At 43.4% G+C, this 24,926-nt stretch overlaps 2 protein-coding genes across 3 annotated transcripts; one reads left to right on the top strand and one right to left on the bottom strand.

The window, feature by feature from the left end:
* Positions 1-208: 208 nt before the first annotated feature.
* Positions 209-9,996, bottom strand: LOC307229550 (uncharacterized protein; the record flags this gene model as incomplete). The annotated part of the gene is made up of 10 exons (XM_079999550.1): positions 209-418; positions 667-748; positions 2,350-2,505; positions 5,677-5,827; positions 6,410-6,535; positions 6,798-6,861; positions 8,167-8,303; positions 9,366-9,435; positions 9,533-9,616; positions 9,826-9,996. The coding sequence occupies 10 exons, from the start codon at positions 9,994-9,996 to the stop codon at positions 209-211; spliced, it is 1,251 nt and encodes a 416-aa protein (XP_079855676.1).
* Positions 9,997-16,584: 6,588 nt separating this feature from the next.
* On the top strand, positions 16,585-23,495 carry ndufs8a (NADH:ubiquinone oxidoreductase core subunit S8a). Of its 2 annotated transcripts, XM_079999770.1 has the most exons (9): positions 16,628-16,664; positions 18,195-18,234; positions 19,498-19,554; positions 19,810-19,875; positions 20,014-20,103; positions 20,507-20,615; positions 20,823-20,886; positions 22,071-22,199; positions 22,424-23,495. In XM_079999770.1, exons 3-9 carry the CDS (start codon positions 19,509-19,511, stop codon positions 22,553-22,555), a joined length of 636 nt encoding a protein of 211 aa, XP_079855896.1. In that variant the 5' UTR covers positions 16,628-16,664; positions 18,195-18,234; positions 19,498-19,508; the 3' UTR covers positions 22,556-23,495. The 2 variants fall into 2 exon arrangements, with proteins under 2 accessions (XP_079855895.1, XP_079855896.1); XM_079999769.1 differs by lacking the exon at positions 18,195-18,234 and having other exon boundaries at positions 16,585-16,664.
* Positions 23,496-24,926: the final 1,431 nt, after the last annotated feature.

Genomic DNA, 24,926 nt, shown 5'->3' with positions numbered 1-24,926 from the left:
CATCGTTTTACCCTTTTATTGAAAGCTCAGAAAGAGTGGTGATCTATGACAATTCTGGTTAGAGCTATTCAATAACCAATCCAATTACATTAGACAAGGCTCACATTAAAGGAAATTGCTTTTTGAAGCATCCCCTTTTGAAGCTGTTTAGATTTGCTCTTTCCTGCTGCTCAGTTTTGAATTATTAAGGAGAAGACCCATCTGCGCCCTAAAGCTCCAGTTTCGTAATGCCCGTCAGGACAGGGTCAGAGAAGGGCTTCCTATTGGTCCACAGCAGGGCGAGGCCCGCCTCCCAGAAGTCCTGGTGACAGCAGTAGATGAGGGGGTTGAGTCCGCAGTCCAGGTATGACATAACAGAAGAAAGTGTCCTCAGCCAATAAGGAGCTGGCGACAGGTCTAGCCTGCCCAAGAGGATCAGCTTGAAAGAAGAAAGAAGGAAATCAATTTAGAGAATAAAACCAATGTATATTGTATTTTGTGTAAATTGAACTCAGCTTGTGCATGTATTTTTTTGCATGAATATCTTTAAAACTACCTCAATACCTAAAGTGTGTGTGTGTGTGTGTGTGTGTGTGTGTGTGTGTGTGTGTGTGTGTGTGTGTGTGTGTGTGTGTGTGTGTGTGTGTGTGTGTGTGTGTGTGTGTGTGTGTGTGTGTGTGGTCTCACTTCAGACACAGCAAAGGGAGTGTAGCACAGAAGGTAGAAGGCAACCAGCAGTGGAGTGACTGAGCACAGGTCATCCTCGTCACTAAGAGAGACAGACGGGGGGTGGCAAGAAAGTAAGTAAATAAGCCTTCTATATCCACATTGGCTGGTGGTGTATTCAAAATATTTACAAGCCACTTGAGTTATTTGAACAGATAATAATTACATATGCACAAAACTTAATAACTTAAATTTTATTTTCAAAGAGGTTGCAATTCAAAGTTTCCCCCTATTTTCTCACTACAAGGGCAGATTAATGAAAGTTGAGCTGTTGGGTTGCACATGTAACTTCTCGATCAGGAAGCTTACAGTACAGTTGATTTTATCGGCTTTATGTGTACTCATGACACGCATCCAAAAAAGTATTTTTTTTATTTTAGTCCAGGAAACCTCTACAATCTTTCAGCCTTTATTATTTGTTTAAACTTTAAAGGATAGGTTTTTCAACCCAATCAACTTGTTGGTTCCCAGCATTTCTGTTTCTAGGACAAGCTCGCTGAACTCTTTACTGTTGAAGAACTTACCACTCTGCTGCAGCTTCTCATTGTGCTTGTATGCAGTCCAATGGGGCAAACGTTTAAACCTTTAAAAAAAATGTTGAATCTCCTTTTCGAAAACCCTTAATAATGCAATAAAGCAATAACAATAATTAGCGCAATATTTTTTACCCTCAATGTCGAAATAAAATAAGCATGATGATTTTGATGATGTCTTCCACAGAATTGTTCATTTATAGAAGCGTTAGGCAAGTGGCAACTAAAAGCCAATCAATTAGGACGATCTTAAGCTGACCATTCAGCTCTAGCCAATTACATTTGTCGATATAGAAAGAAGCCCCGCCTCCTCCCTCCTGGGTAAGATGCGTTTGTGAACATGTCGCAGCGGAGAAAGAGCGGGAGCGTCAAGAATGAGCGACTCGGAGGAGAAAGATGACACAAAGCAGAGGGTAAATATCATGTCATCATCAATATCATTAATATCAAAACAATGTCGAGGAGCCAACAAACACTACAAACTTTATTTAGATTTCATATTTTGTTTTTGATTTAATCAAACTTTTATTTAAGTGAAGTGTTAATTAAAACAGCTGCAGTTGTTACTTCTTAATTACATTGTGCATATAAAAATAATGTTTAGCATATTATCTTGAGATGCCGCTGCTAAGTTTTGTCGGCACATTTGTTTTACAATGCAAATTTTTATTTTAAGACTAGTGTTTATTACGGACAATTTCACCAATAAATGTATTTTTTTAATTGCATCATGGCATACAGCTGACATCCTTATAAAAAAATAAAATAAAAACATTAAACAGAAATTGTGATTTTTTTTTTTAATTACAACTATCGTTATCTAATGGTAGAAAATATTTTATCGTTATAAAATGTTTGGCCATATCGCCCAGCACTAACCCTTAAGCCCTTTCCGAACGGTTTTAGTATTACGTGGCTAGGTCTAGTAATATGACTTTTATTTGGCACGTCAGTAATTTCGGGTACGTTTTTGTAACTGGGGAATTTGTCACTTTAATATTGACACATCAATCCCATCACTTCTTCCGTTCAGTATATAAAGTGCTGGGGGATTGTCCTAAATTCTCCCTCGAGGGCTTCCTTGAAGTCACAGGTTCTCCGCGTTGCTCACCTGCGCAGGCAGCCTGCAGTGGTCAGTAAAGAACAGAGGAGGATGAGGAGGAGCGGGAAGAAGATGCAGACGGAGAAAGCGCAGAGGATGTACACCAGCATGTCGGAGTAGCTGCTCTCCCAGAACACGGCACACAGCATCTCCGCCGGGTCGTACCTGCCGCGGGGTTTGGCTTGTGTTTAGGTTAATATAAAAGATATTGACGAGTCTCCGACGATGCAAGAGAGTGACTGATTGGGGACTGCCCATTGTTCTGACGGCCCATTAGTCCGAGACCCCAATAGGTTGAAAAATGTGGGATTAGAGATGGTTTAGGTATAAGGTTTGAGATGGTTAGGGTTAGGGTGTCGTCCATGTCCAATGGGCCATTTTTCTCATTATTGGGGTTTCTGAAAAATGGGGCGTTGGAACAATGGCATGGCGCCGGCTGATTGACATTACACATATCAGAAACAGCCATGTTTTTTTCCCTATAAGAGCCATATGGACAAACAAGGTCAAAAGATCATTTTAAACATTATATTTTGGCCTTGTTGCGTCCTTCACTGGTATTCCATCTCTGGCCAAATTTAGCTCACAGGCCATTGCAAGAACATTGCTACTATCAAAAACAATGGGAGCCACTAAGAGAGGGCAGCTGGACCATAACAGGAACCAGGCAGATCCATGGCTGGTCCGTGGCTGATCTTGCCAGTAATGATATCCCCCTCAATGACGTAATGGACGCGCCAGCGCCTGGGAAGGCCCCCAAGCAACATTTGTGTACTGGTTCAAAGCTCAAAAAGCAACTCGAGTATACAGGATCATTCTGCATTTGTTTAATGAAAAATATACATGTTTTGGAACGGAACATACTGATAGGGGTGCACAGTTAATCGTATATCAATCGCAATGTCGATATTGGCCTCCACAATTAATTTGGCTTTTGTTGGATTCACAAAAGATATCGCGCTAATGATCTGACAGCGCAAACACGCACATAACTTTTTGCTGCTGGGTGAAATTTGTACTTGTTTTGTGTTGATTGCAATTATCCATGTGGAAAAGAAAATCATCTTTAATAATAATCTGCGCCACCTGGGGCCGTCAGCGGGAGTTGCAGGCTCCGTGGAACACACACAGACACACACACGTCCTTTTTTTGCTTTCGTTCAATTTGGAAAAAGTAAATACATATAAAATAATGAAAACACAGTTTTTTTATTTGTTTCGATTTGATAAATGTGAAACGAGCACGCGGAGCGGAGTTGTGTATTGTAGTCTCCATTATGCCCTGGACACAACAGGAACGCAAGCGCACACGTGTATTGCGCGCGGAAATGTGTTTATATATATATATATATGATAAAATGCTTACTTGCAAAATCTATGACTTGATTTAACTTCATTCATCTCACAATGGTTATTGTCTCTGTTCCCTTTTTTATTAGGGCCTATATAAAAATACAATATATATTAAAATAATTTATAACAATAGTAAAACTATTAATAGGTTGAAAAACATTGAAATGTGGTGATATGACGCAGATGTTGTGCATATACAGTATATTTTTACATTCTGCAGCATGTGGACTCTCCAAGTCCGCGAGCGCTTGGCCGGTTAGAACAGCAGCATTCGTTAAAATGGGAGCGAGAAGTGAAGCGCAGCAGTGTGTGGGCGTTTGCTTGTGCTTGTGCATCTGTATGTACGGGGCGTTACGCCACTGCTCTACATTTGCCTGTTTTACGAATTATCGGTCTTAAAATAATATAAAACTGAAAAGAATTGTTGCACAGTAGTTATTTTGATTGAAAGTGCTTAACGAAATTGTGTAATTGTAAGGAAATCCTTGGTGGTGCTGCGCAAATGAGATGAGAGAGTTGCAAATGCAGAAATTTGTTGCAATATTTCCCAATTTTTAAGTGAAATAAAATTTGATACAGGCACTCCTCATTTAACGACCAAGTTCCCTTCCTACAACCAGGTCGTTAAGCAAATTGGTCGAAAAGCGAGGACCCGCCAAATGTGAACGCTACTGTAGTGAATACTGACTGCGGGAACGAGACTGAGAACGGTGATGAGACGAGATGTATACAGTGTATATAGTATATATAGTGTATATACTATATAAAGTATTAAAGGGTGATGCGCGATGAGACGCATAATGCTGAGGAGCCGTACACGTAGCCTGCACGCCGCCGTATTGTTCGCAGCGCACAATAAAGGCTGGTCGGAGAGCTGGTAGGTTGTTAAGTGAGGAGAACCTGTATCTCAGGTCCACTGAAATCTCTCTCCGAAATATGAACGTACTTTTTTGAACTTAGCGCCATCCTATAGTGACACACTGCAATTGAATGAATGGGCGGGTTTGCAGTTGAAATTAAACACGCCCTGTCAGGACACACCAGAAGGGCAGGGGGCGCATAGTAATCGCATGGGATTTGGTTTCAAATTCATCAGCCATAATTGACATCTCGGCAGATGCCATGAGACTGTCAGCCGAGGCTGTCCCAGGCTTCCGGTTGGATTGAGAGGCTCCCTATCCCAGGTTTTGAGGAAGACAACCTGAACTCTAAGCGCATTCAAACGGCAGTGGTTTTCTACTGGTCTAGGCTCAGGTTCCATATATGTCCTTAGTCATTGAGTCACGATTTATATAGTTTTTTAAATTAAGATTAAACAGGACAAGCTTAGCTTGTCTTTTTTGTCACAAACACACCACAACACATGCATTAGATGCAGCTACGGCCAACACACATGCAGATGGAGGCCGGGAAAAGTCTTTCCCGCATTTATCCCATCAAGACTTGTCCTTCCTCCGGGGGGTAGGCCAGGAGCGATGGGCACAATACAGCACCCAGGGACCAACTTCCATGTCCATTGCAGGTCAAACGATGTTTGTTGTGCGTGTTTTTAGGGGGGGTTCTTATGATGTCATATGGAGGAAACCCCATGTGAGCACAGGGAGAACATGCAAACTCCACACAGAAAGGCCCGTAATCAGGAGATACCCAGGAACTTCTTGCTGTGAGGCAGAAGTGCAATGCACTGTGCCACCAATTTACGCCATTCTATTTTATTTCACAAAATTAATAGCACAGCAATTCACAATGCTTTTCTTAGCTTTGATGTGGAAAGGTTGAGTGTGAAGGTGACAATCTAATGAGATTTACTTTGATTTAATTTGACCTTGAAACAGAGCTTCAAAATAAAAGCACAGCATCAAGCCCACGACTCAGTTTTGGATTGTTATCCAACCAGTTGAGAACTACTAATCTACAGTGCAAACATATTTGACAAAAAAAGAAAAACATCCCTAAATGACACGGGACCAAAGCAAACAAAACAAAACCAAATACCTGATCCAAGCGTAGACCACGGGGACACTACCAAACACCACGCCTGACACCCAGGAAGCCAAGCAGCTCGCCACAAGGATTGAAAAGAAGGTGCTTCCTTTGGTGGCGACACCCATCACCCGCTGGACACATAGGAGGGCTTCAAAGACAGACGGATAGAAAAAGCAATGTTTACACTGGTGCCTCGCCACAATTGTTCCAGTTTGCATACAGCCTATACACAAAAACAAAACTGGTTGTTTAAAAGGCTGAGTGGGCCCACAAAGAACCTTCTCCAACTAAGGATTTACTTTGTGCATTGATGGTTCCTCATGTTCCTTATACTGTAAGGATCTTTGGGATATCAAAAGTTATAACTTCTAACATGGGAGGACCATAGTGTAATTTTCACTTCTGGCCAACACCCATAAGTTTTAGCCGACCGCAATGCTTCAGGTAAATTCTGTAACATCCTAATGAATGTTATAAATGTTCAAATACCAGATGTCTGTGAAAATCTAGATTCAGGTAAATTATGTGGCCAAAGGTTCAACTGGAAAATGACACATGAGACCGGTAGGATCCTTCAAGCATCATCCTGTCATGGCTACCAATGCCACACATGCACTAATCACGTAACATTAAAGACTACTCTTGTGCCACTAATGTAGAATTTTTACACTACCTTAACATTTCTATGTAGACAGTACAGTAGAGTAGCGTATATGGGTGCACACGTTACCTATGCTTCCTATGGAGGAGGTGATGAAGGCAAATTTCAGCAGGCTGACAACCTCGCACCACGGTGACCTCTGACCTCCCGTCAACATGGCCAGCAATGAGCCCGAGATGATGAGGACGGAAGACCCTTCAGTACACATTTTGTTTCATTATTACAAAAATATCTGCAAACACATGCTTCATATGATGAAAATAGTTGATGTATGGACATTATATTTTGTAATATTCTTGGAGAAAAAAAAACGATATATTGGCATATATTGCTCAATATATGTGGAACCCCTCCTAAGAATCAACTATCTTTTAATGTATAGTGTTTTTTTTGTACACGTCACTTTACTGTGTATTTGTACCATAAGGGCAATATGTCAGTCAGCTGCATGTTTTACCTAGATCAGACAAGGTGAGACTCACGAAGGGCAGCCAGTAGCGACAGGAGTACTGGCCTCTGCACTGGAATTTAAAAAGCGAAGGAGACAAGGGGACAAGGGGAGAGCGTGTGGCATAGAAAGAGGCAAATCAGGTGGAGAAAGGATAAAAGTGTAGAATGAGAGGTGAGAGGCTAAGACTAAAGCCTACTTCACAATAACGAACCGGAAGTCCATTCTTTCCTATGGAGAGTTGGATTCAGGATGCGAAAAGCTATGAGGTGCTACGGTGCAGAATTTCCTCATGCTTCCGGGGCGCATGAGGAAATTGTGTGTTAAAATGGGGGATGTGTTAAAATTTTCCAACTCATACGACAAATTTTGGCCCCACAGTAGCTCCTACCGGAAGTGACATCAGCCAAAACAATATATTAGAATTGTGATTAAAACTAAGTAAATATGCCACAAATAAAAATTATGTGATAAACGTTAACCTTGGATGTCACCATCCAAGGGGGGGGATCCGACCGCCGGATCCAATCACGCATTCGGTGCGTATCAGGCTTAAAGCAACATTGTGTCACTTTTTTACCTTAAAATAACAGCTTCAAAATCAATTTGACAGTACACTGACATAGAGAATGGGACCTCTTTCACCCCCGCACTATGTAACTTGTGTGTTCTGGTACAAAACTGATGTTTGGCTCTGGTAATTACCTTTTTTTTTTGCAGGGGTAAAATAAAAATAAAAATAAATTATGATGTTGCTGGTCAAAATGTCCGATAACGCTCATATAAAACGGAGCTGCTCCACCTCCCCGACGGTGCGAATGAGACTGGCCAGTGGTGTGCTCAGCACCCGCACCTCGGTCGGTGCACACCACCCCGCACATTCATACATCTGGTACCTACACCAGTAGCAGGGGGCCTTCCCTGTGCGAGAGGCTCCGGGGGAGCCACGGACTGAGGGTTCGCTGAAGTGGCAAGGTCCGTGCAAGGGGCGCTGTAGCCTAGATGTACATTATTTCTGTGTTTGTAACAGACTGTCATTCAAATGTGACCTATAAAGGCTCAAATTTCTTCTGGTAAAATAAATGAATTTTGGGTACCAGGCCAAGTTTTACGACAATGGTGTAAAAGTTCAATTGTACTCAGAAACTGTAAGGGTGCCAAATCCATAATACCAAAAGTTAAATGGTGCTGCTTTGAGGCCTCAATTTGATCATGCTGAAGTACAATCGTGTACTAAGAGATCAGATAAAGAGGATATCAAATGCACATGAAGCTAAACAAATAAACATGGTTGGGTCCTTAATAAGTCCGGGGATGCCCTCTTTTTTAACAGAGAGAGAGAGGGTGAGAGAGAGAGAGAGAGAGAGAGACACCATACCATGACTTTGACGAGCAGGACAAGACAGTTGCCCACTATTCCCATTGCCATCTCCACGCCCAGCACAGCCACCAGCACCCATTTCTCTACCTCCGTCCATGACCGCTCCAGTGCAGTTCCATTAGACCACTCACTCACTGAGGGAGGAGAGAGAAGCAAATAGAGATATAGAAATAAACAGAATAATTTATTAAAGTTTCAAGGTGGCAGTATAAGCATAAAGTGATGGAGAGAAAGAGATGGCGTGAGAAAGAGATGAGCAATAAATGAGGAATAAGGGTTATAAAATCATGCTTCCATAAAAAAAAAATAAAGGCTCTAATAGTAAAAGAATACAAGATTCAAGATTCAAGAGGTTTAATAACAATATATAAAAGAAAATGGTTATATACAATAAATCTCAAAGTTAACTACAAAATAGAAAAAAATTTAACATTTAGCAGACGCTTTTATCCAAAGCGACTTACAATTATTCATACACCGACGGATGCAGCCATCAGGAGCAATGAGGGGTTAAGTGTCTTGCTCAAGGACACTACAGCATGCTAGCAGGAGGAGCCTGGGATCAAACCAGTGACCTTTAGATTACTAGATGACCAGCTCTACCTCCTGAGCTACCACCACCATTTAAATATATAATAAATAAATAAAAGCTATACAAATTACCTTGAGAAATAAGTGAGAAAAATCCTAGAAGTCAGCTCGAAGATATAAAAAAAAAGGCAATATGTTATAAAAATAAAAATGAACAATAATAAATAGAGCGTCTCCTGGTTGTCGTCTCCTGCTTGCTCATCTCTTAAAGCAACCACTATGTGGTCTACACAGTGCAACCCTCCCGTCTTTAAAATAATATCATTGTTATAACTCACTGTGTGGTCTGTGGAAATAAAGTTGCACTCTGTGACGGCCAGGTGACCGTTTAGTGCCGCATCGGGCAATGAAGATGTAGTGACGGAAACGTGACCGTTTGATGCCGTGTGGGGCAACAATGATGGAGTGGCATAATGATGTGGTGACAATATGAAACGTATCATGGACTCCTACCGCTGGACACCACGAGATGTCTGAGATCCACGTACAGAATACAGTACGTGGAAAGTATAGAAGGTTTATTTACAAAGGGGGAATAAGATGATGTGGGAATAGAATAAAGGACAGGTGGGTCATTCAGGTCCGAGCAGGCAGGCTGAAGGCACAGGGATCCAAGTGTGGACAGGCTGGAGGTGAGGCGTAGGCAGACAGGCAGGCTGGCACGAGGGAGGTTTTCTGAAGACGAGGGGTGGACAGGGTCAGACAAGGGGCAACAAATTCATAAGAATTCAACGGAGACCAGTCTGGAGAATACCAGACTAGGTGACAGTACGATCAGACGAGGTCTGGATGAGGAGCCGGGGTTCTTAGGGAAAGTGGTGACGAGTGTGATGAGGAGCAGCTGTGCCAGCCAGGCCTGGAACAGGCAGCCATGCCCACTGTCAGGTATAGACATAGATATACTGTGACAGTACCCCCCCCCCCCCCCCCCCAATGGGAGGCCGCAGGCGACCCACAAAGTCTTCCGGGGTGGGCCAAGTGGAACTCCCTGACGAGGGAATGGTCCAAGATGGAGTGCCGTGGCACCCAGCTCTGTTCCCCAGGACTGTAGCCCTCTCAGTCCACCAGGTACTGGAGGCCCCAGCCGCAGTGGCGGATGTCTAGGAGCCGGCTGACAGTGAAGGCGGGGTGGTCCTTGATGATCTGGGCGGGTGGCGGGTGAATGGTCTGAGGGCAGAGGGTGCTGGGGGAGACTGGTTTGACCTGAGAGATGTGGAAGGTTGGATGGATGCGCATAGTGTGCGAGAGACGGAGCTGTACTGCGGTGGGATTATTTATGCAGGTTATTTCAATAGAGCCAATTCTCCACGTACAATTTCTCGTACGTGAATTTCAAAGGGATGTCTCATGACGAGAAGGGCTCAGATAGCGGTCTGCAAGGCGCTGGTTCCACTGGGCAGTCTGAAGCAGGGCGCCTTGGTGTCACTCCAAGTCTTGCAACAGCCACGGATATGGAGCAGCACCAACGGCACTGCCACTTCCTCCTCCTGGGCCGGGAACAATGGGGGCTGATAACCTAGGGAGGACTCGAAGGGAGAGAGACCAGTAGCAGTGGATGAATGGGAATTGTGTGCGTATTCTACACAAGCTAACTGGGAACTCCGAGAGGAGGGGTTGGAGGAGACAACACAGCGGAGAGCTAGCTCGAGGTCCTGGTTGCGTGTTCCGACTGTCTGTTGATTTGCGAGTGAAATCCTGATGAGAGGCGGACCGTGGCTCCCAAGGCCCGACAGAATGCTCTCAAGAACTTGGAAATGGTGACCTGGGGGCCACGGTCAGAGACGATATCTACCGGAAGGCTGAAAACATGGTGGACCATGAGGTCGGCGTCTCCTGGGCGGAGGGAAGTTTGGGCAAGGCGACGAAGTGGGCCGCCTTAGAGAAGCGGTCAACCACCGTCAAGACAACTGTGTTGCCCTAAGAGAGTGACAAAGTCCAGGGCAATGTATGCCCAGGGGCAGCTGGGAGTGCGTGAGGGATGAAGTAAGTCTGCCGGGGGATGGTGTGAGGCCTTATTCAGAGTACAGATGGTGCATGCCAGGACAAACTCCCAGGTGTCTGCAGCCATAGAGGTCTACCAGAAGCTTCTCCTTGAGTTGTGCCCGCATTGGAGAACCTGGGAACGAATGGAGTTCGGGACAAACAGGCGGTTGGGAGGCCCACCTCCAGGGTCGGGTTGTGCCCTCTGAGCCTTCTGTACCACCGACTTGATCTCCCAGGACAGGGCCCCCAGAACACAAGTGGAGGGCAGAAAGTTGTCGGGCCTAGGTAGAGCCTCTCTGAAGTCAAACTGGTGGGAGAAGGTGTCAGGGTTGACGTTCTTGGAACCCGGGCGATACGTGATGGAAAAATTAAATCGTCCAAAAAACATGGCCCCACGGGCTTGATGTGAGTTCAGTTATTTGGCGGACTGAATATAGACAAGGTTCTTGTGGTCTGTCCAAACTGTGAATGCCTGTTCAGTTCCCTCAAGCCATACCTCCACTCCTCCAGGGCGAGCTTTATAGCCAGTAGCTCCCTGTTGCCTACATCATAGTTGTGCTCTGCCGGGGAGAGACAACGTGAGAAGAAGACACAGGGATGAAGCTTGGAGTCAGGACCAGAGCGCTGGGAGAGGGTGGGTCCCACTCCTACATCGGAGGCATCAACCTCGACGATGAACTGCTAAGAGGTATCAGGCTGAATAGGACGGGAGCTGAAACTAAGCATTTCTTGAGCCAGCAGAAGGCTTCTTCAGCAGCAGTGGTCCAGGCGAAGGGAGCCGCAGAGGAGGTGAGTCTTGTGAGAGGGGCTGCAATTCGGCTGTAGTCTCTAATAAAATGCCGGTAGAAGTTGGCGAAGCCCAGGAACTACTGCAGCGTCTTGCGGGTGGAGGGAACCAGCCATTCAGCGACCGCGCAGATCTTCTCCGGGTCAGCCCGGACCTGCCCACACTCAATGATGTACAGTTGTACGAGTACAGAAGCCCACGGAGTTCATGTGGAACTCGCACATTTTCCAGTTTCACATAAAGTCTATTTTCCAGGAGCCTTTGGAGCACCTGGCGGACATAGAGCTTGTGTTCTGACGGGTCACGAAAGAAGATCAGAATGTCGTCTAGCAGACAAAGACAAAGCGGTTCAGGATGTCCCTCAGCACGTCATTGATGAGGTCCAGGAAGAAGGTGGGGGCGTTGGAGAGGCCGAAAGGCATCACTAAATACTCCTAGTAGCCTAGCGGGGTGTTGAATTCAGTCTTCCATTCATCCGCCTGCCCGATGTGGACCAGGGCGTTACACAAGTCCAGCTTGCTAAAGACTGTGGCACCATGCAGGCGTTCAAAGGCAGAACTGATGAGAGGCAGAGAATACTTGTTTTTAACTTATGTTATTGAGTCCACGATAATCAATCCAGACTTGTAGGGACTTCTCCTTCTTTGCCACAAAGGAGAAGCTCCGATGATACCTGTAGAGAGTGACTCGGTGATGTCCCTCTCCATGGTTTCACACTCAGGATGAGACATGTTGTAGAGACAGCTGGGGGGCAGGGAGTCACCAGATCAATCACACAGCCATACAGGTAATGGGGTGGCAGAGAGCACCAGTTCCTTACTAAACACCTCCCCTAACTCGTGATATTCAGGAGGTACAATAGACATGTCCAGAGTAACAGGAGAGACAGCAGCGGGTTCAACAGGGGGAGGAGCGGAACAGACATTTTGAATGGCATAAGGAACTCCACCCAACGATCTTGTTGGCAGACTAATTGATGTGAGGGTTGTGCAGTCCTAGCCAGGGGTGTCCAAGGTCCAGGGGGGTGTGAGGTGAGGAAAAAAAAGGTATGTATTCTCGGTTCCCAGACAATATGAGCAGCAGGGGTTCAGCCTGGTGGGTGACCTGCGCCAGAACGCTACCATCCAGAGCACCAACATTCATGGGACAATCAAGGGGCTCCATAGAGATGCCATACTAGGAGACTTAACTCAAGTCGAGAAAACTCTTTTCGGCTCCAGAATCCACCAAAGCTAATAATGCAAGAGCTAGAAGGTTGTAGCACAGGGTGGCTTGGACCTGGAACCTAGGGGGTGGGGTCTTAGGTTCGGTAGTTTCGCTCACAAGTCTCCCCACAGCTACGGGTGAGCATTGTCTTTTGGGCGAACAGGACAGGAAGCCATGAAGTGACCTGACTGTCCGCAATATAAGCACTCCCCTGCCTTTATCCTGCAATTCAGCAGGTGTGAGGGGGGGCTCTCCCTACTTGCATTGGCTCCTCCTGTGGAGCCGCGAGGGTACGAGGTCAGCTGGAGACAGCCTGGGTACCAGGAGTGACTCTCGTAAGAGTTAGGGAGGGAGCACGAGAGCTGTAGGTGGAGCTGGAGCTGTACTCCCTTTCGCAGTGTCTCTCCCATAAGTGGTGGTCCGGATGGAAAGAGCTCAGAGCGTCCAGAGAAGTTAATGCATCCCGCAGTGCTAATTCATTCTTGAGGTTTTCATTCAAACCATGAAAAGATATGCCACAAAGGGCCTCCTCGTTCCACCCGGTCTCCGCCGCCAGAACCCGGAAATCTACTGAATAGTCAACTACGCTTTCCGACCCTGTCGGAGGTTGAGCATGTCTCTTTGCGGCGTCCCCTGCACAGACCGGATGATGAAATACCTTCTGGATGAATCAAGGAACTTAGAAAAAAGGTACAGAATGTCGGTTATTCCTGCTTAGGGTTGCTTGTGTCCAATCTAAAGCTTGGAATAGTCTGAAGCGTAGGTTGTTGGTTGTTGGTAAAAGACCAGCGTACACTGGAGGAGAAAACCTCGTCACCTCCCCAGGTCCCCTGCGTAGGGTTTGGGTGCGGGGTTATCTTAGTTGACAGAGACTTTAGCATTTCCCCAAGTTGTACTACCTGAGCACCCAAGGCATGTTGTGTGTCCATGAGTCCTAGAATGAATTGGTGGTGCCAGTGGAGAACCTTGTCGTGGGTGGAGACGGTCTGATGAATGGGGGTAGTGGCTGCTGGGTCCATGTTGGGGTCTGATTGTTCTGTCATGAACAAGGCGGATAAGACCCAGACGCAGCACACAATACAGGGAAAGTATAGAAGCTTTATTTACAAAGGGGGAATAACGTGATGTGGGAATGGAATAAAGGGCAGGTGGGTCATTCGGGGGTCAGAGCGAGCAGGCTGAAGGCATAGGGCTCCGAGTGTGGACAGGCTGGAGGTGATGCGTAGGGAGACAGGTAGGCAGGCAGGCACGCTGGCAGGTTGGCAGGCATAATAATAATAATAATAATAATAATAATAATAATAATAATAACAATAAAAAAAATAGCTGCAGGCAGCAATACACAGGGTCCAGGTTAGTCATGTTAGATACAAATTACAGTTTTACGAGTTCCCATAAAACAGACCATCACCTCATATTGACACCTCCAAATGTTCTTGGAACTTACTGCGGTGCGAAAACGCCTTCTGTGACTGATTATAGTTTTCAGGGTTTTGTGAAACGCAGCATGCGTTATAGTTTTCCGAGTTTCCAATAAACGCAGCATCGGTTGGGTTGTCTATGAAAGCTTTGCTGTCCACATGGTGCAAGTCGCCGGATGTGAATGACTTCCGAGAGACGAAGCTTGGACTTATATAACTGCGGATGATAATGTCACAAAGTGCCCCTCTCCTGAAGCTAATCAAATCACGGCAACACCAGTTTTTCACAAATTTCTGCTCCAAATGTACATCGATTAATCAAACTTAAATGACAAGACGTCTGAAACGTCCTGGTTCTAACGAGAACTTAACCATGTCTGTGCCTTGCCGTGTTCTAGACAGTTTTGGCCGGAGAAACGCCTAGAATATTAAAAATAATAAAATCCAAGCAATATCAATAGGGTTCCAGCCCTGCGGGCTGTACTCCTAATAATAATAGTAATAATAATAATAATAATAATAATAATAATAATAAATAAGCAGGCAGTAAGATGTGGGGTCCAGGGCAGTCGGCCCTTCCTTAAATTGTGACGGCAGAAGTTCCGGCTTGGTGAGGTCTGAGCCACTGCGCCTTGACACCTTGCCAGCGGCCCCTAAGCGACACAAATCTAGTGGGGGTCTGGGGGTCCTTTATGCACCAATTTGTGCTTTTTATGCATCAATTTCAAAGTCCTCTCTGCTGCTCAACATGAATGTAAAGGAAATGAAGAGTCAATAAGAGTAAAGCACAGTTGCATCAATTATATTATGGATTAAAACATCAGATCATAGACATTGGCAAAATATTTTGTCTGTCAAAATAAAGTATTTGGTATATTTGTAAGAAGCAAGATCACATTGATAAATTGGGAAATAGCGAAAATGACCTGGTAGGCCACAGAGACCACTATGGTGGATGACCAAACAATACATATATATTCTGACAGTGATGTTATTGGGTTTTTAATTTGTAGAACTCTGGTACTCTGGTACGTGCCAGCTGTCCTTAGCCTTGACCTTGTTTAATTTAATTATCTTCTGGTAATACTTTAACTTGTTTTTTTTCAAACATAATAAAGGTTATTAGTAATTTAATAATACCTGTCACTTTGTAACCTTTTATGGTCAAGCGTTCGTATCTTATATTCCTTTCGTTTAAGTCCAGCTGCGACGATATTTGTGCGTTGCAATTGGTGTACTCCGTCCTCTTGTGCATACAGGCAAGGATTTCTCCATTGCAGAATTCATCTGTGCGTGGCGCCATCTTGGTGAGGTTGCAATTGTTCTAACATGGTTGCATGTTAGAACTGCCACAAATACAAATCTTATTCAAAGTCCATAGACTACTGACGACAGTTTTTCTTTAACAAAAACAATAGGGGGTGGACCCCTAATATTAAACCTATTAATAAAGAGTAAACTGAAAATATAAACAGTACACTGTTAAATATATCATCGATCGTCAGTATACCTCTCAGCAAAAATGTATAAATAAATAAACAAATAGCTCACAGCCAAATAGTTTTGCCCTTTTCAGTACCCAATAGGTTAGATTATTAATATCACAGTAGACGTACTTACTTTTAGAAGCAGCCGGTCCTCAACCTTCAATAGTGCTTGTGTGCTCAGACAGAGAGAAAGTGTCAAATTGAGTATATTACCAATTAAAACTCGCATGCTTCATTAACACAGCAGGAAAACACCTACAATGCACATTGAGTGCGTGCATAGCAGCTGCCAGAAAAAAGTACAGCTACATATAAGAATAGTTGCCATAAAAATCATTATACAGTATAGTAATATTACTATATAATGGTATAATGATAAATGATCGATTTTAAAATAAAGTTATATGAATTGTGTAGAACACAGTCGATAAGATCAATTATTCATGATTCATTTATTGATAAGAATTATTATTGCAAAAATAAATTTCCAACATAATGCGTACTAATTGAAAAAAACTTAAAATGTTATCAATACTACATTGACTGTATTAGTTACTTGCATTTTTTTTTTTACTAAACATGAAAATGCATATACATATATTTATAAATCTTGCAATTGATTAATTATTGTACGATGGAATATACATTTATGAACCAACAAACGTGCGTCTTACAGACAAAAATGACTTTACTGATGTATAGAAATGTAACATCACAAAAACACAGGCGATGTTACATAGAAATAATCACCAAATCAAAAATATCAAAAACAAAACATTCAATGAATTAAAATTGATAAATTAATCTCAAAAATAATCATATTTAAAAAATACAGGCAAATAACGTGCAGAATTGAAAAATGAAACTTTTTTAAATGTACATCTTGCGTCGTGCGTGCGTCTTTAAATCTGGGATTTATTTTTGGTCTTGACGTTATGACGTATCTTCGTCACTTCCTGTGCACGCAACGTCCCTTCCGAGTCGTCCGCTGTTCTGGTTGAGAAGGCCAAATAGCGACAGGTCGGTGACTTCTAAAGCTTTTAAGGGCGCACATCGGGTTTTGACTAAAAAATAAAATTGTAATTTTGACGTGGAGTGGAGGCATAACTTCGCTGCTGTGCGTGGCTCGGTTTAAAAGTCGTAAAATTTGTTGTGCATTTACATTACGCGACCTCAAGGAAAAGTCCTTGAGGTTTTTGCCGTTGCCGGGTGCTCGAGCGGCATTGCTGTGACGTCGGCTGTACACCTGCGATTCAAAATAGCTGATTTATTCCAGGTAGAATGGGAAAACAAAACGATCGACTGAGTTGCAGACTACAAAGCCTGTCAACGCTACTGTCCCTGACGTCTGTTGACATTGAACTGCTGCGCTCTCATTTCGGAAGGTGCTCAACGTGGGCTCCGGGGATCACAACAGGGCTCCTTCAGGGGGTTCCAGGGTGTCCCCAGCAAAACGATGAATAGTTCATGTTCACCATTAGAGAATGTAGAGTAATGCCTGTTTGCTCGTTTCACTGGCATCTCCCTACTAGAGATAAGTCGAGTAAGAGAGAGTAGATTGGGCTTCCAGAGACAAAATCATATGAAATATCAAATGTGGGTACGTGGTCTAAAGTAAATTGATATGATCACTATTTGAAGCAATATGAAATATGCAGTTAGCCAAGATGTAAACATAGGCATATAGCGAAGATTATGCTCTTAATACGTGCAGGCAAAAGTTCTTAGGGCAACCAAACGTGTGTGTGTGTGTGTGTATTAGGGATGGGCATTTTCATTTTCTCTTTTTTAGTGGTCTACGACGAACAAGAATTTGTCTACTAGCCATCATTCATTCATTAATTCATTACCCCCCCCCCCCCCCCCCCCAAAACCAAACATAGACCATTACTTCAACCGCACATAAAATCTGCTACCACAGCCCATAAATAATACAACTACAACAGGTGCTTTTCAAAATGATTCTTTTATTTTTCCAAAGGGGCCAAGTCTTAGCCCAAGTTCGCAGCTTGTGCATTCTAATAATTTAAAGAAAAATTGTGCTCTGGACATATTGTAAAATATGATATATTTTACAATATGTCCACTTGATTTGTCCACTTAAGAGGGCAGAACAGAGTACCGGCAGCTTGTGAGAAATGCCGGTACGTGCACCATAAGAGTACTTAATGTTACGGATATGATTTGGATTGTGATTTCAAAAATAAAATAATAATGTTGAACGGAACATGATGCTGCGATATGTTATAATTAAGTATAAGTCAGATTAGAGTGGGCGGTGGAGAAGTGATGCAGTTGCAGTAGTGTTGAAAAGTCTGGCTCTTCAGTGAGCCGACATTGAAAAGAGCCGGCTCTTACGGCTCCCAAGCATTTCTTTTAACTATGAAATTGATTTAATGTGACAGGATTCTATAGTGACAAAACGAAAATAAGTCTTACAAGATTGATGCAATTTTGTACATTTTCTTCCATTTGCATATTTTGATCCTTCTCTTTGAACTTGATTTTATTCATGAATGCATTGCATTTTGCTTTTTCTTTTATTATTAGATCGCCTCCGTAAAGCGGATTGATCTACATGTTGTATATGGTAAAGTGCTATACAAAAAAAACATTTTTATTATTAAAATAAGTATGATTGTATGGTCTGTAGCCGACTCAACAATTCATATTTCAAATGTCAGATTTTTCTGTTGCATTACTAAATAACCTCAAAGGTCCTCTTAGAGTCAACAGGACTTTGACATTTAAAAAACCGACAGCTACCGTACCATGACTTTGATAGCAGTAAGTAGGGGTGCAAAGGATCACAAAACTCACGGTTCGTAACACAGTTTTGAGTCACGGATTGGATAATTTTTCGATCAACAAAAAAAAAAAAAGAAAAACAAATATAACTTTGCTTTCCATGTATTCTGTAACACTTAAAGCAAGGATTTTTTGCCCTGGTCTTAAACGAAAAGAACATACAAGATTTCCAGTGTTAAAACCTGGAAATATATAAAATATTCAATACTCAATTGTTAAATTAAAGTGTCATATGAGGCACGCATGATAACTTCTTTGAACATGGTAGTGAATGGAAAAAATATGATTCGATTCGCCCCCAGTAATTGGATTTAATTCCAAAGAGAAACCAGTATCATGTTGAGTTTCTCACGTTTTTAACAAACTACATTTCCTGAAAATATGTTCAGAATTGAGCGAGTTACTGTACATTTTGTAGAGAAGTCTGCATCTCTCAATACACATCGTATTTGTTTACTAGTGGCTCTTGACTGCTCCAATATGGCGACGAGCAGACGCATAGCGGGACGTACCGTAAACAAATCATTGCGCTTCAGAGTAAAACACAGCAAGCATCTGTCTTGTTCCTTTCTCTGCAACAAGATTTATGGAATTTTTACTTTAAAAAGTAACCACAGCATTAAAACTGCATTTCACTATGATGGTATAATTTTGCAATTGATCCATGGTTCACATGCAAGCCAAACCGTTAGGGGTGACCCATACGGATCACATACAGCACATACTGCACATACAGCAGTTAGACATCAACAGTGCTCATCAGATTAATGCTATTGTCATTTAGCAATTTAAGTACCACTACAATTTAAAACCCACCAGCCTAAGTTAAAACCTCTTCTTTATTGGAGGACAATTTATATAATATTTTTTACTTTACTAGTCGGGGCGATTCTGCCTAACGTGTGTGTGTGTGTGTGTGTGTGTGTGTGTGTGTGTGTGTGTGTGTGTGTGTGTGTGTGTGTGTGTGTGTGTGTGTGTGTGTGTGTGTGTGTGTGTGTGTGTGTGTGTGTGTGTGTGTGTGTGTGTGCGCGTGTGCGTGAGATAGGAGTGAAGCACATGATGGCCGCATCGTTGCGTTTACTCTACTCTGCATCCAGGCAAGGTAAGAGTTCCTATGCAGTTAAAAATAACACTGTTTCAGTTAAATCTTCAGTTCAAACTCATCATGATCCAGAATATGTAGAAGAGTGTATAAGACAAGATCATTTACCTAGTAAATTGTCCCTTCTGGAACAGCTCTCTTTTATATATAACCCTGGCAATTGCGACCCCGTAAGTAATTGTGTGATCAAGGACAATTTCCAGTGTTGTGCTTTCTTAGTTTTGCACTTTTGTTTCTTTCTCTTGGTTCCTGCAGGTTCACTGGTGCCTAGCCAGAGTTTAGTGAGGTCCCTCAGTGTTTCTGCACCGAGACAGGCCTTCAGTGAGTACAGCGAAGACTTTCCCCCATCTCCCCTGAACTGCCTTTCCTTACAAGGACCTCAAATGAACCAGAGTGACTCTCGGTGTTCTCCAATTTCTCTCTCTCTCTCTCTCTCTCTCTCTCTCTCTCTGTGCACAGAGTATGTGAACGCCCAGGAGGTTCCTACAGATATGAAATCCATTACAGATCGGGCCGCTCAGACACTGCTGTGGACGGAGCTCTTCCGAGGTAATTTCATAAGTCCCCCCTTGACTATTGGACTATTGTTGTTATTATTTTATGAAATTAGCTTTGTGTCTATTTTACCCAGATTCAGATGCGATGGTCAATACCGATTTCATCCCTGTGTCGAGTACAGCGATAATGCATGCTAACTGTGTTAGCTCAATGCAAGAGGGAATCAACGAGGCTAGCTCCTGTGAGATTAAGGAAATAAACCTTCCAGCGAGCAATTTAAGTGATTTATGATAAGTTAATGTAAAAACACCAACAGGATCCTTGTCGTTTTGAATCCGGCTACATTTTCCATGTATAACCAAAACAACGATTATCCGGAGTATCCCTTTTAATAAACTCCCGTGTCATCTAGTCCTCGTCCCACATAATGATTTTTTTCTCCTTCCACATTCAGGGTTGGGTATGACTTTAAGCTACCTGTTCAGGGAGCCAGCAACCATCAACTACCCCTTTGAGAAGGGCCCTCTGTCCCCGCGTTTCAGAGGGGAGCACGCCCTGCGCAGGTCAGTCCCGTGGTTTCATCCCCCGTGGTGGTTTAAGGGGCTTAGTTGCTGTTATTTGTTAGGGGTCAAGTGGGTTGTGAATGGAGTTTGATAAGTAAATGTCGTCCTTTTAGGCTTTTGTTAAAAATGATTCTTGTGTTTCTGCCAGGACCAGATGTTTAATATGTGGAGCTTTGTAACAGTCCTTTGTGCTGTTCCTTTGTGCAGGTATCCTTCTGGAGAGGAGCGTTGCATCGCCTGCAAGCTCTGTGAGGCCATATGCCCTGCCCAGGTGTGTGTGTGTGTGTGTGTGTGTGTGTGTGTGTGGGTGTGTGGGTGCGGGTGCAGGTGAGATATGGATAGGTCAGTTAAGTCATTAAATATTTAAAGTTTAACAATCGAGGGCTGAAGGGAAGGCAGACCAACTTCAACTACATTGGCAAAGGCTCCCATTCCATCTCCCATTAATAATGATAAATATAGCTGCAAGCAGCAATACACGGGTTCAGGTTAGTCGTGTTAAATACCAATTACAGTTTTCCGAGTTCCCGTAGAACACACCATCACTTTGTATCGACACCAATTACAAATTGGTGTTCCCATCGAATGTAATATCAGTTTGTGCTGTCGCTGGTCTTCATATCAGCAATTACTACTAAAACAAGTTTAAATTTTCCGAGTTTCCATTGAACGCAGCATTGGCTCCTATAGTCTGTATGTTACAACTGGCTCAAATGCCGCAAAATAAGAAAGGACACAACATCGCATCCAACACCCGGACAGATGTGAACAGAATGCAATTATTTACAAAAAGGGCAAAGGCGATAAAATATCAAAAGAAAAGCTTAGTGTTGTGGGGTTTTCTTGACCCAGCGCAGATACTGCCCGAGACCAATTGAGTCTACACCTCGCAAGATCCGAATGCCCTCCCCAGAGCCACAACCTGCACATATAACGAATTGGATGATTGTCACAAAGCATCCTCCCCCAAGGACTCCACCATCCAACCGGAAGTTGTAGTAACGTTGTGCAACTTCCAGTAAATTTTCAATGGTTTTTCACTAATTCCTGCTCCAAATGTAGATCGATATGGATCAAACTTTAACTACAAGATGTCTGAGACGTCCTGGTTCTAACGAGACCTCAATCATGTCTGTGGGTTCCGCTGTTGTCGTGGGACACTTTTAGCCCGAATACCAATGAGCAAAATAATAATAAAATCATAATAAATAAATATTCAGATTCTAATATTATATAAATTCTTTATATAACATTAGAATTATTTAATTAACTCAAATGCTTTCATTTTTAAAATGCTAATTCCATTTTGAAATACCAAGTACGTCAGTACAAATTCTTCCCCAATTTTGAACCGTGTTCTAGCCAATTCATAGCTACATGCTTCTTGAGGTAGTTAGCTACCTTACCAGCTCAACTTACCTGACCACACCCGACCCGTCTCTCTTACATGCGTAGGCCATCTCGATCGAGGCGGAACCACGGGCCGACGGCAGCAGGAGGACCACACGCTACGACATCGACATGACAAAGTGCATTTACTGCGGCTTCTGTCAGGAGGCTTGTCCTGTGGACGCCATTGTGGAGGTGTGTGTGTGTTGCTTAGGAGCTGAGCAGCATAGCAATTGTAGTTGTAATTAATAGTTAATTGTAGTCGTTGTTGTAATGCAATACACTGCAATGCTGGCAAGACGCCGGTAAGTTTTTATGCAGTGCCGTTATCGTCCCAGCGATTTTAGTTTATTTATTTTTTGACTCCTCTCATAACATCCTCTTCTAACTTTCCTCAATTCCCCCGCCCTCACCCCCAGGGCCCCAACTTTGAGTTCTCCACGGAGACCCACGAGGAGCTGCTCTACAACAAGGAGAAACTACTCAACAACGGAGACAAGTGGGAAGCCGAGATCGCTGCGAACATACAAGCTGATTACCTCTACCGATAATACACCAGGGGCACACACACTGTACAGATACCCTAAAATGTAACCTCTCTGACACCCAGACGTCCATACTGTAAATAAAAAATGTTATAAAACAATAAGCTCCTTGCCAGCTTCACATGTGATCGCGCTACTGAATTTAACGTAAGCAGTTCACCTCTAGATCCTGTCTGGTTGGGGGCGGGGCGAGGTGAGGCAGGGGTTAAATATTGCTGATGGCAACCATCCTGGTCCTCTCAGGTTATAAGTTGTCCAGGGGAGTCGCTGTGCTGTAATAACCGATACAATTTGGATGCTTTTTCACACTGGATTAGGACCTGAGTAGGTTGTTTGGACTTATATGACCGGGCCCATTCCATCTCAAGCAGCACCCAGTCAGATTCTCTAGCTCTTGTAAACCTCCACTCTGAACATATTTGCTGTTTGTAAGCATTTAAGAGAACCATAGAGCCATGCTTATTTATCGTGATTCATTTAAACAATTGTTTTTGTGTCATCTGGTATCTTTTTTTTTTTTACCTTTGCATATGGAACACTTGCATTTCGGTGCTTAGTAAAAGGGAAGATTGAGAGAATCTTCCACGGTGCTCCCTTGAAAAGTATCAATATGTGTTGTGTGAGTAGGATTCAATTAATTATCGGAGAAACCCCCAACATGCCAAATATAAGAGCTTCACACAAGATCAGTTTTAAAGAGTATGAAGGGGATGAGATGTCTTCATCGTGTACTTTCAAGAATATTGTACGGAGTTGAACATATTTTGTGGCAACTTCAAATGAGGAAGAGAATAAACGTGTGTGTGTGTGAGAGAGATGGTATTTCCCTCCACTGTGACTCCTGGGGTTATCTTTTGAAAGTGAACTGTACAAAGTTGAGTATTTGTGGACTTCAGAGCGATGAAGAAAATAAATTATCATTCTGTCCCAAAGGGTCTATAATCTTGCGGTTTGTAGGTGTGACCCTTGTGTCTATTTTTTGCAATTATAACTAGATGCTCTCGTCGATGTCATAGCAGCTCACATCAGGTTAGAATAAATGAATAAGTGAATAAGAAAAAAATGACAATATGCCATGAACCTGAGAAATTGGCAATGTACAATAAAGCTAAACTTGAAGATATAAAAATAAGGAATGTCAAATAAACAATCGTAAATAAATATAAGATTAACAATAAAAAGACAAACTGGCTGTTACAATAACCAACTGATGAAAGGTAAATATACACTACTCACAAAAAGTTAGGGATATTTGACTTTCAGGTGAAATTGATGGAAAATGTAAAAAGTTCACGCTACAGTGATATTATATCATGAAAGTAGGGCATTTAAGTAGAAGCAGGCAATGGTGATTTCCTCATCTCAAACAATTTATTGAAACAAAAGCCAACAACAGTGGTGGGTTTACCACAACAAAATATGTCAATGTCTCAATAACTTGTCATGTGGCCTTGAGCATCAATTACAGTTTGACAACGACGTCTCATGCTGTTCACAAGTCGACTTATTGTCTGCTGAGGCCTGGCACCCCACTCTTCTTGAAGGACGGCCCTCAGGTCATTGAGGTTCTGGGGTACAGAGTGACGAGCCTCTACACGGCGACTCAGCTGATCCCATAGGTTTTCTATGGGATTCAGGTCTGGAGAAAGTGCAGGCCACTCCATTTGAGGTGCCCCAGTCTCCAGCAGCCGTTCCCTAATGATGCCACCTCCATGAGCTGGAGCATTGTCGTCGGTGAAGATGAAATGAGGCCTGTGTTGTTCATGCAGGGGCACAATGACTGGATTAATAATGTTATTCGGGTATTATGGGCTTGTCACTGTACCATTCACAAAGTGAAGGGCAGTTCTACATTGACTAGACACACCTGCCCACACTGTAACACCACCACCTCCAAAGGCTCGTCTGGTGACAACAGTAGCTGATGCATAGCGCTCTCCTTGACGTCTCCAACATCGTTGGCGGCCATCATTTCTGCTCAACGTGAATCGACTTTCATCAGAGAGCAGCACTGAGGCCACTGGTCCCTCGTCCAGCGTAAATGCTCCCTGGCCCGTGCAAGACGATGATGCCTGTGCCTGGTGGTGTGGTCAGGTACCCTTGCAGGTCGTCTAGCTGACGTGACACTTGGGTGCCTCTCACCTCCCTTAAATGTGGGTGGAGTTGAGTGGCATTCATCATGTGGTTCCGCAGGGCACTGTTCACAATGAAGCGGTCATCAGTGTGGGATGTGGCCAAAGGACGTCCACTTCTATGCCTTTCTGTGACTCTTCCAGTGTCTCTGTATCTCTGTTGCAACCTGCTGACACTCTGTGACACTCTAAGCTCAATGGCCACTTCCCTCTGAGAACATCCTGTTTGAAGCCTCACAATGGCG

Source organism: Zeus faber, assembly GCF_960531495.2.
Source record: "Zeus faber genome assembly, chromosome: 4".
Lineage (NCBI taxonomy): Eukaryota > Metazoa > Chordata > Actinopteri > Zeiformes > Zeidae > Zeus > Zeus faber.
Note: the sequence above shows the minus strand (reverse complement) of the source record. Positions and strands in the feature narration are given on the sequence as shown.

Bases quoted from the DNA above. Each gene is read 5' to 3' on its own strand.
- ndufs8a (XM_079999769.1), top strand. From the start codon at position 19,509: ATGATGGCCGCATCGTTGCGTTTACTCTACTCTGCATCCAGGCAAG. The intron at 19,555-19,809 runs GTAAGAGTTCCT...TGGTTCCTGCAG, and splicing joins CTACTCTGCATCCAGGCAAG to GTTCACTGGTGCCTAGCCAG. The intron at 20,104-20,506 runs GTAATTTCATAA...TTCCACATTCAG, and splicing joins GTGGACGGAGCTCTTCCGAG to GGTTGGGTATGACTTTAAGC.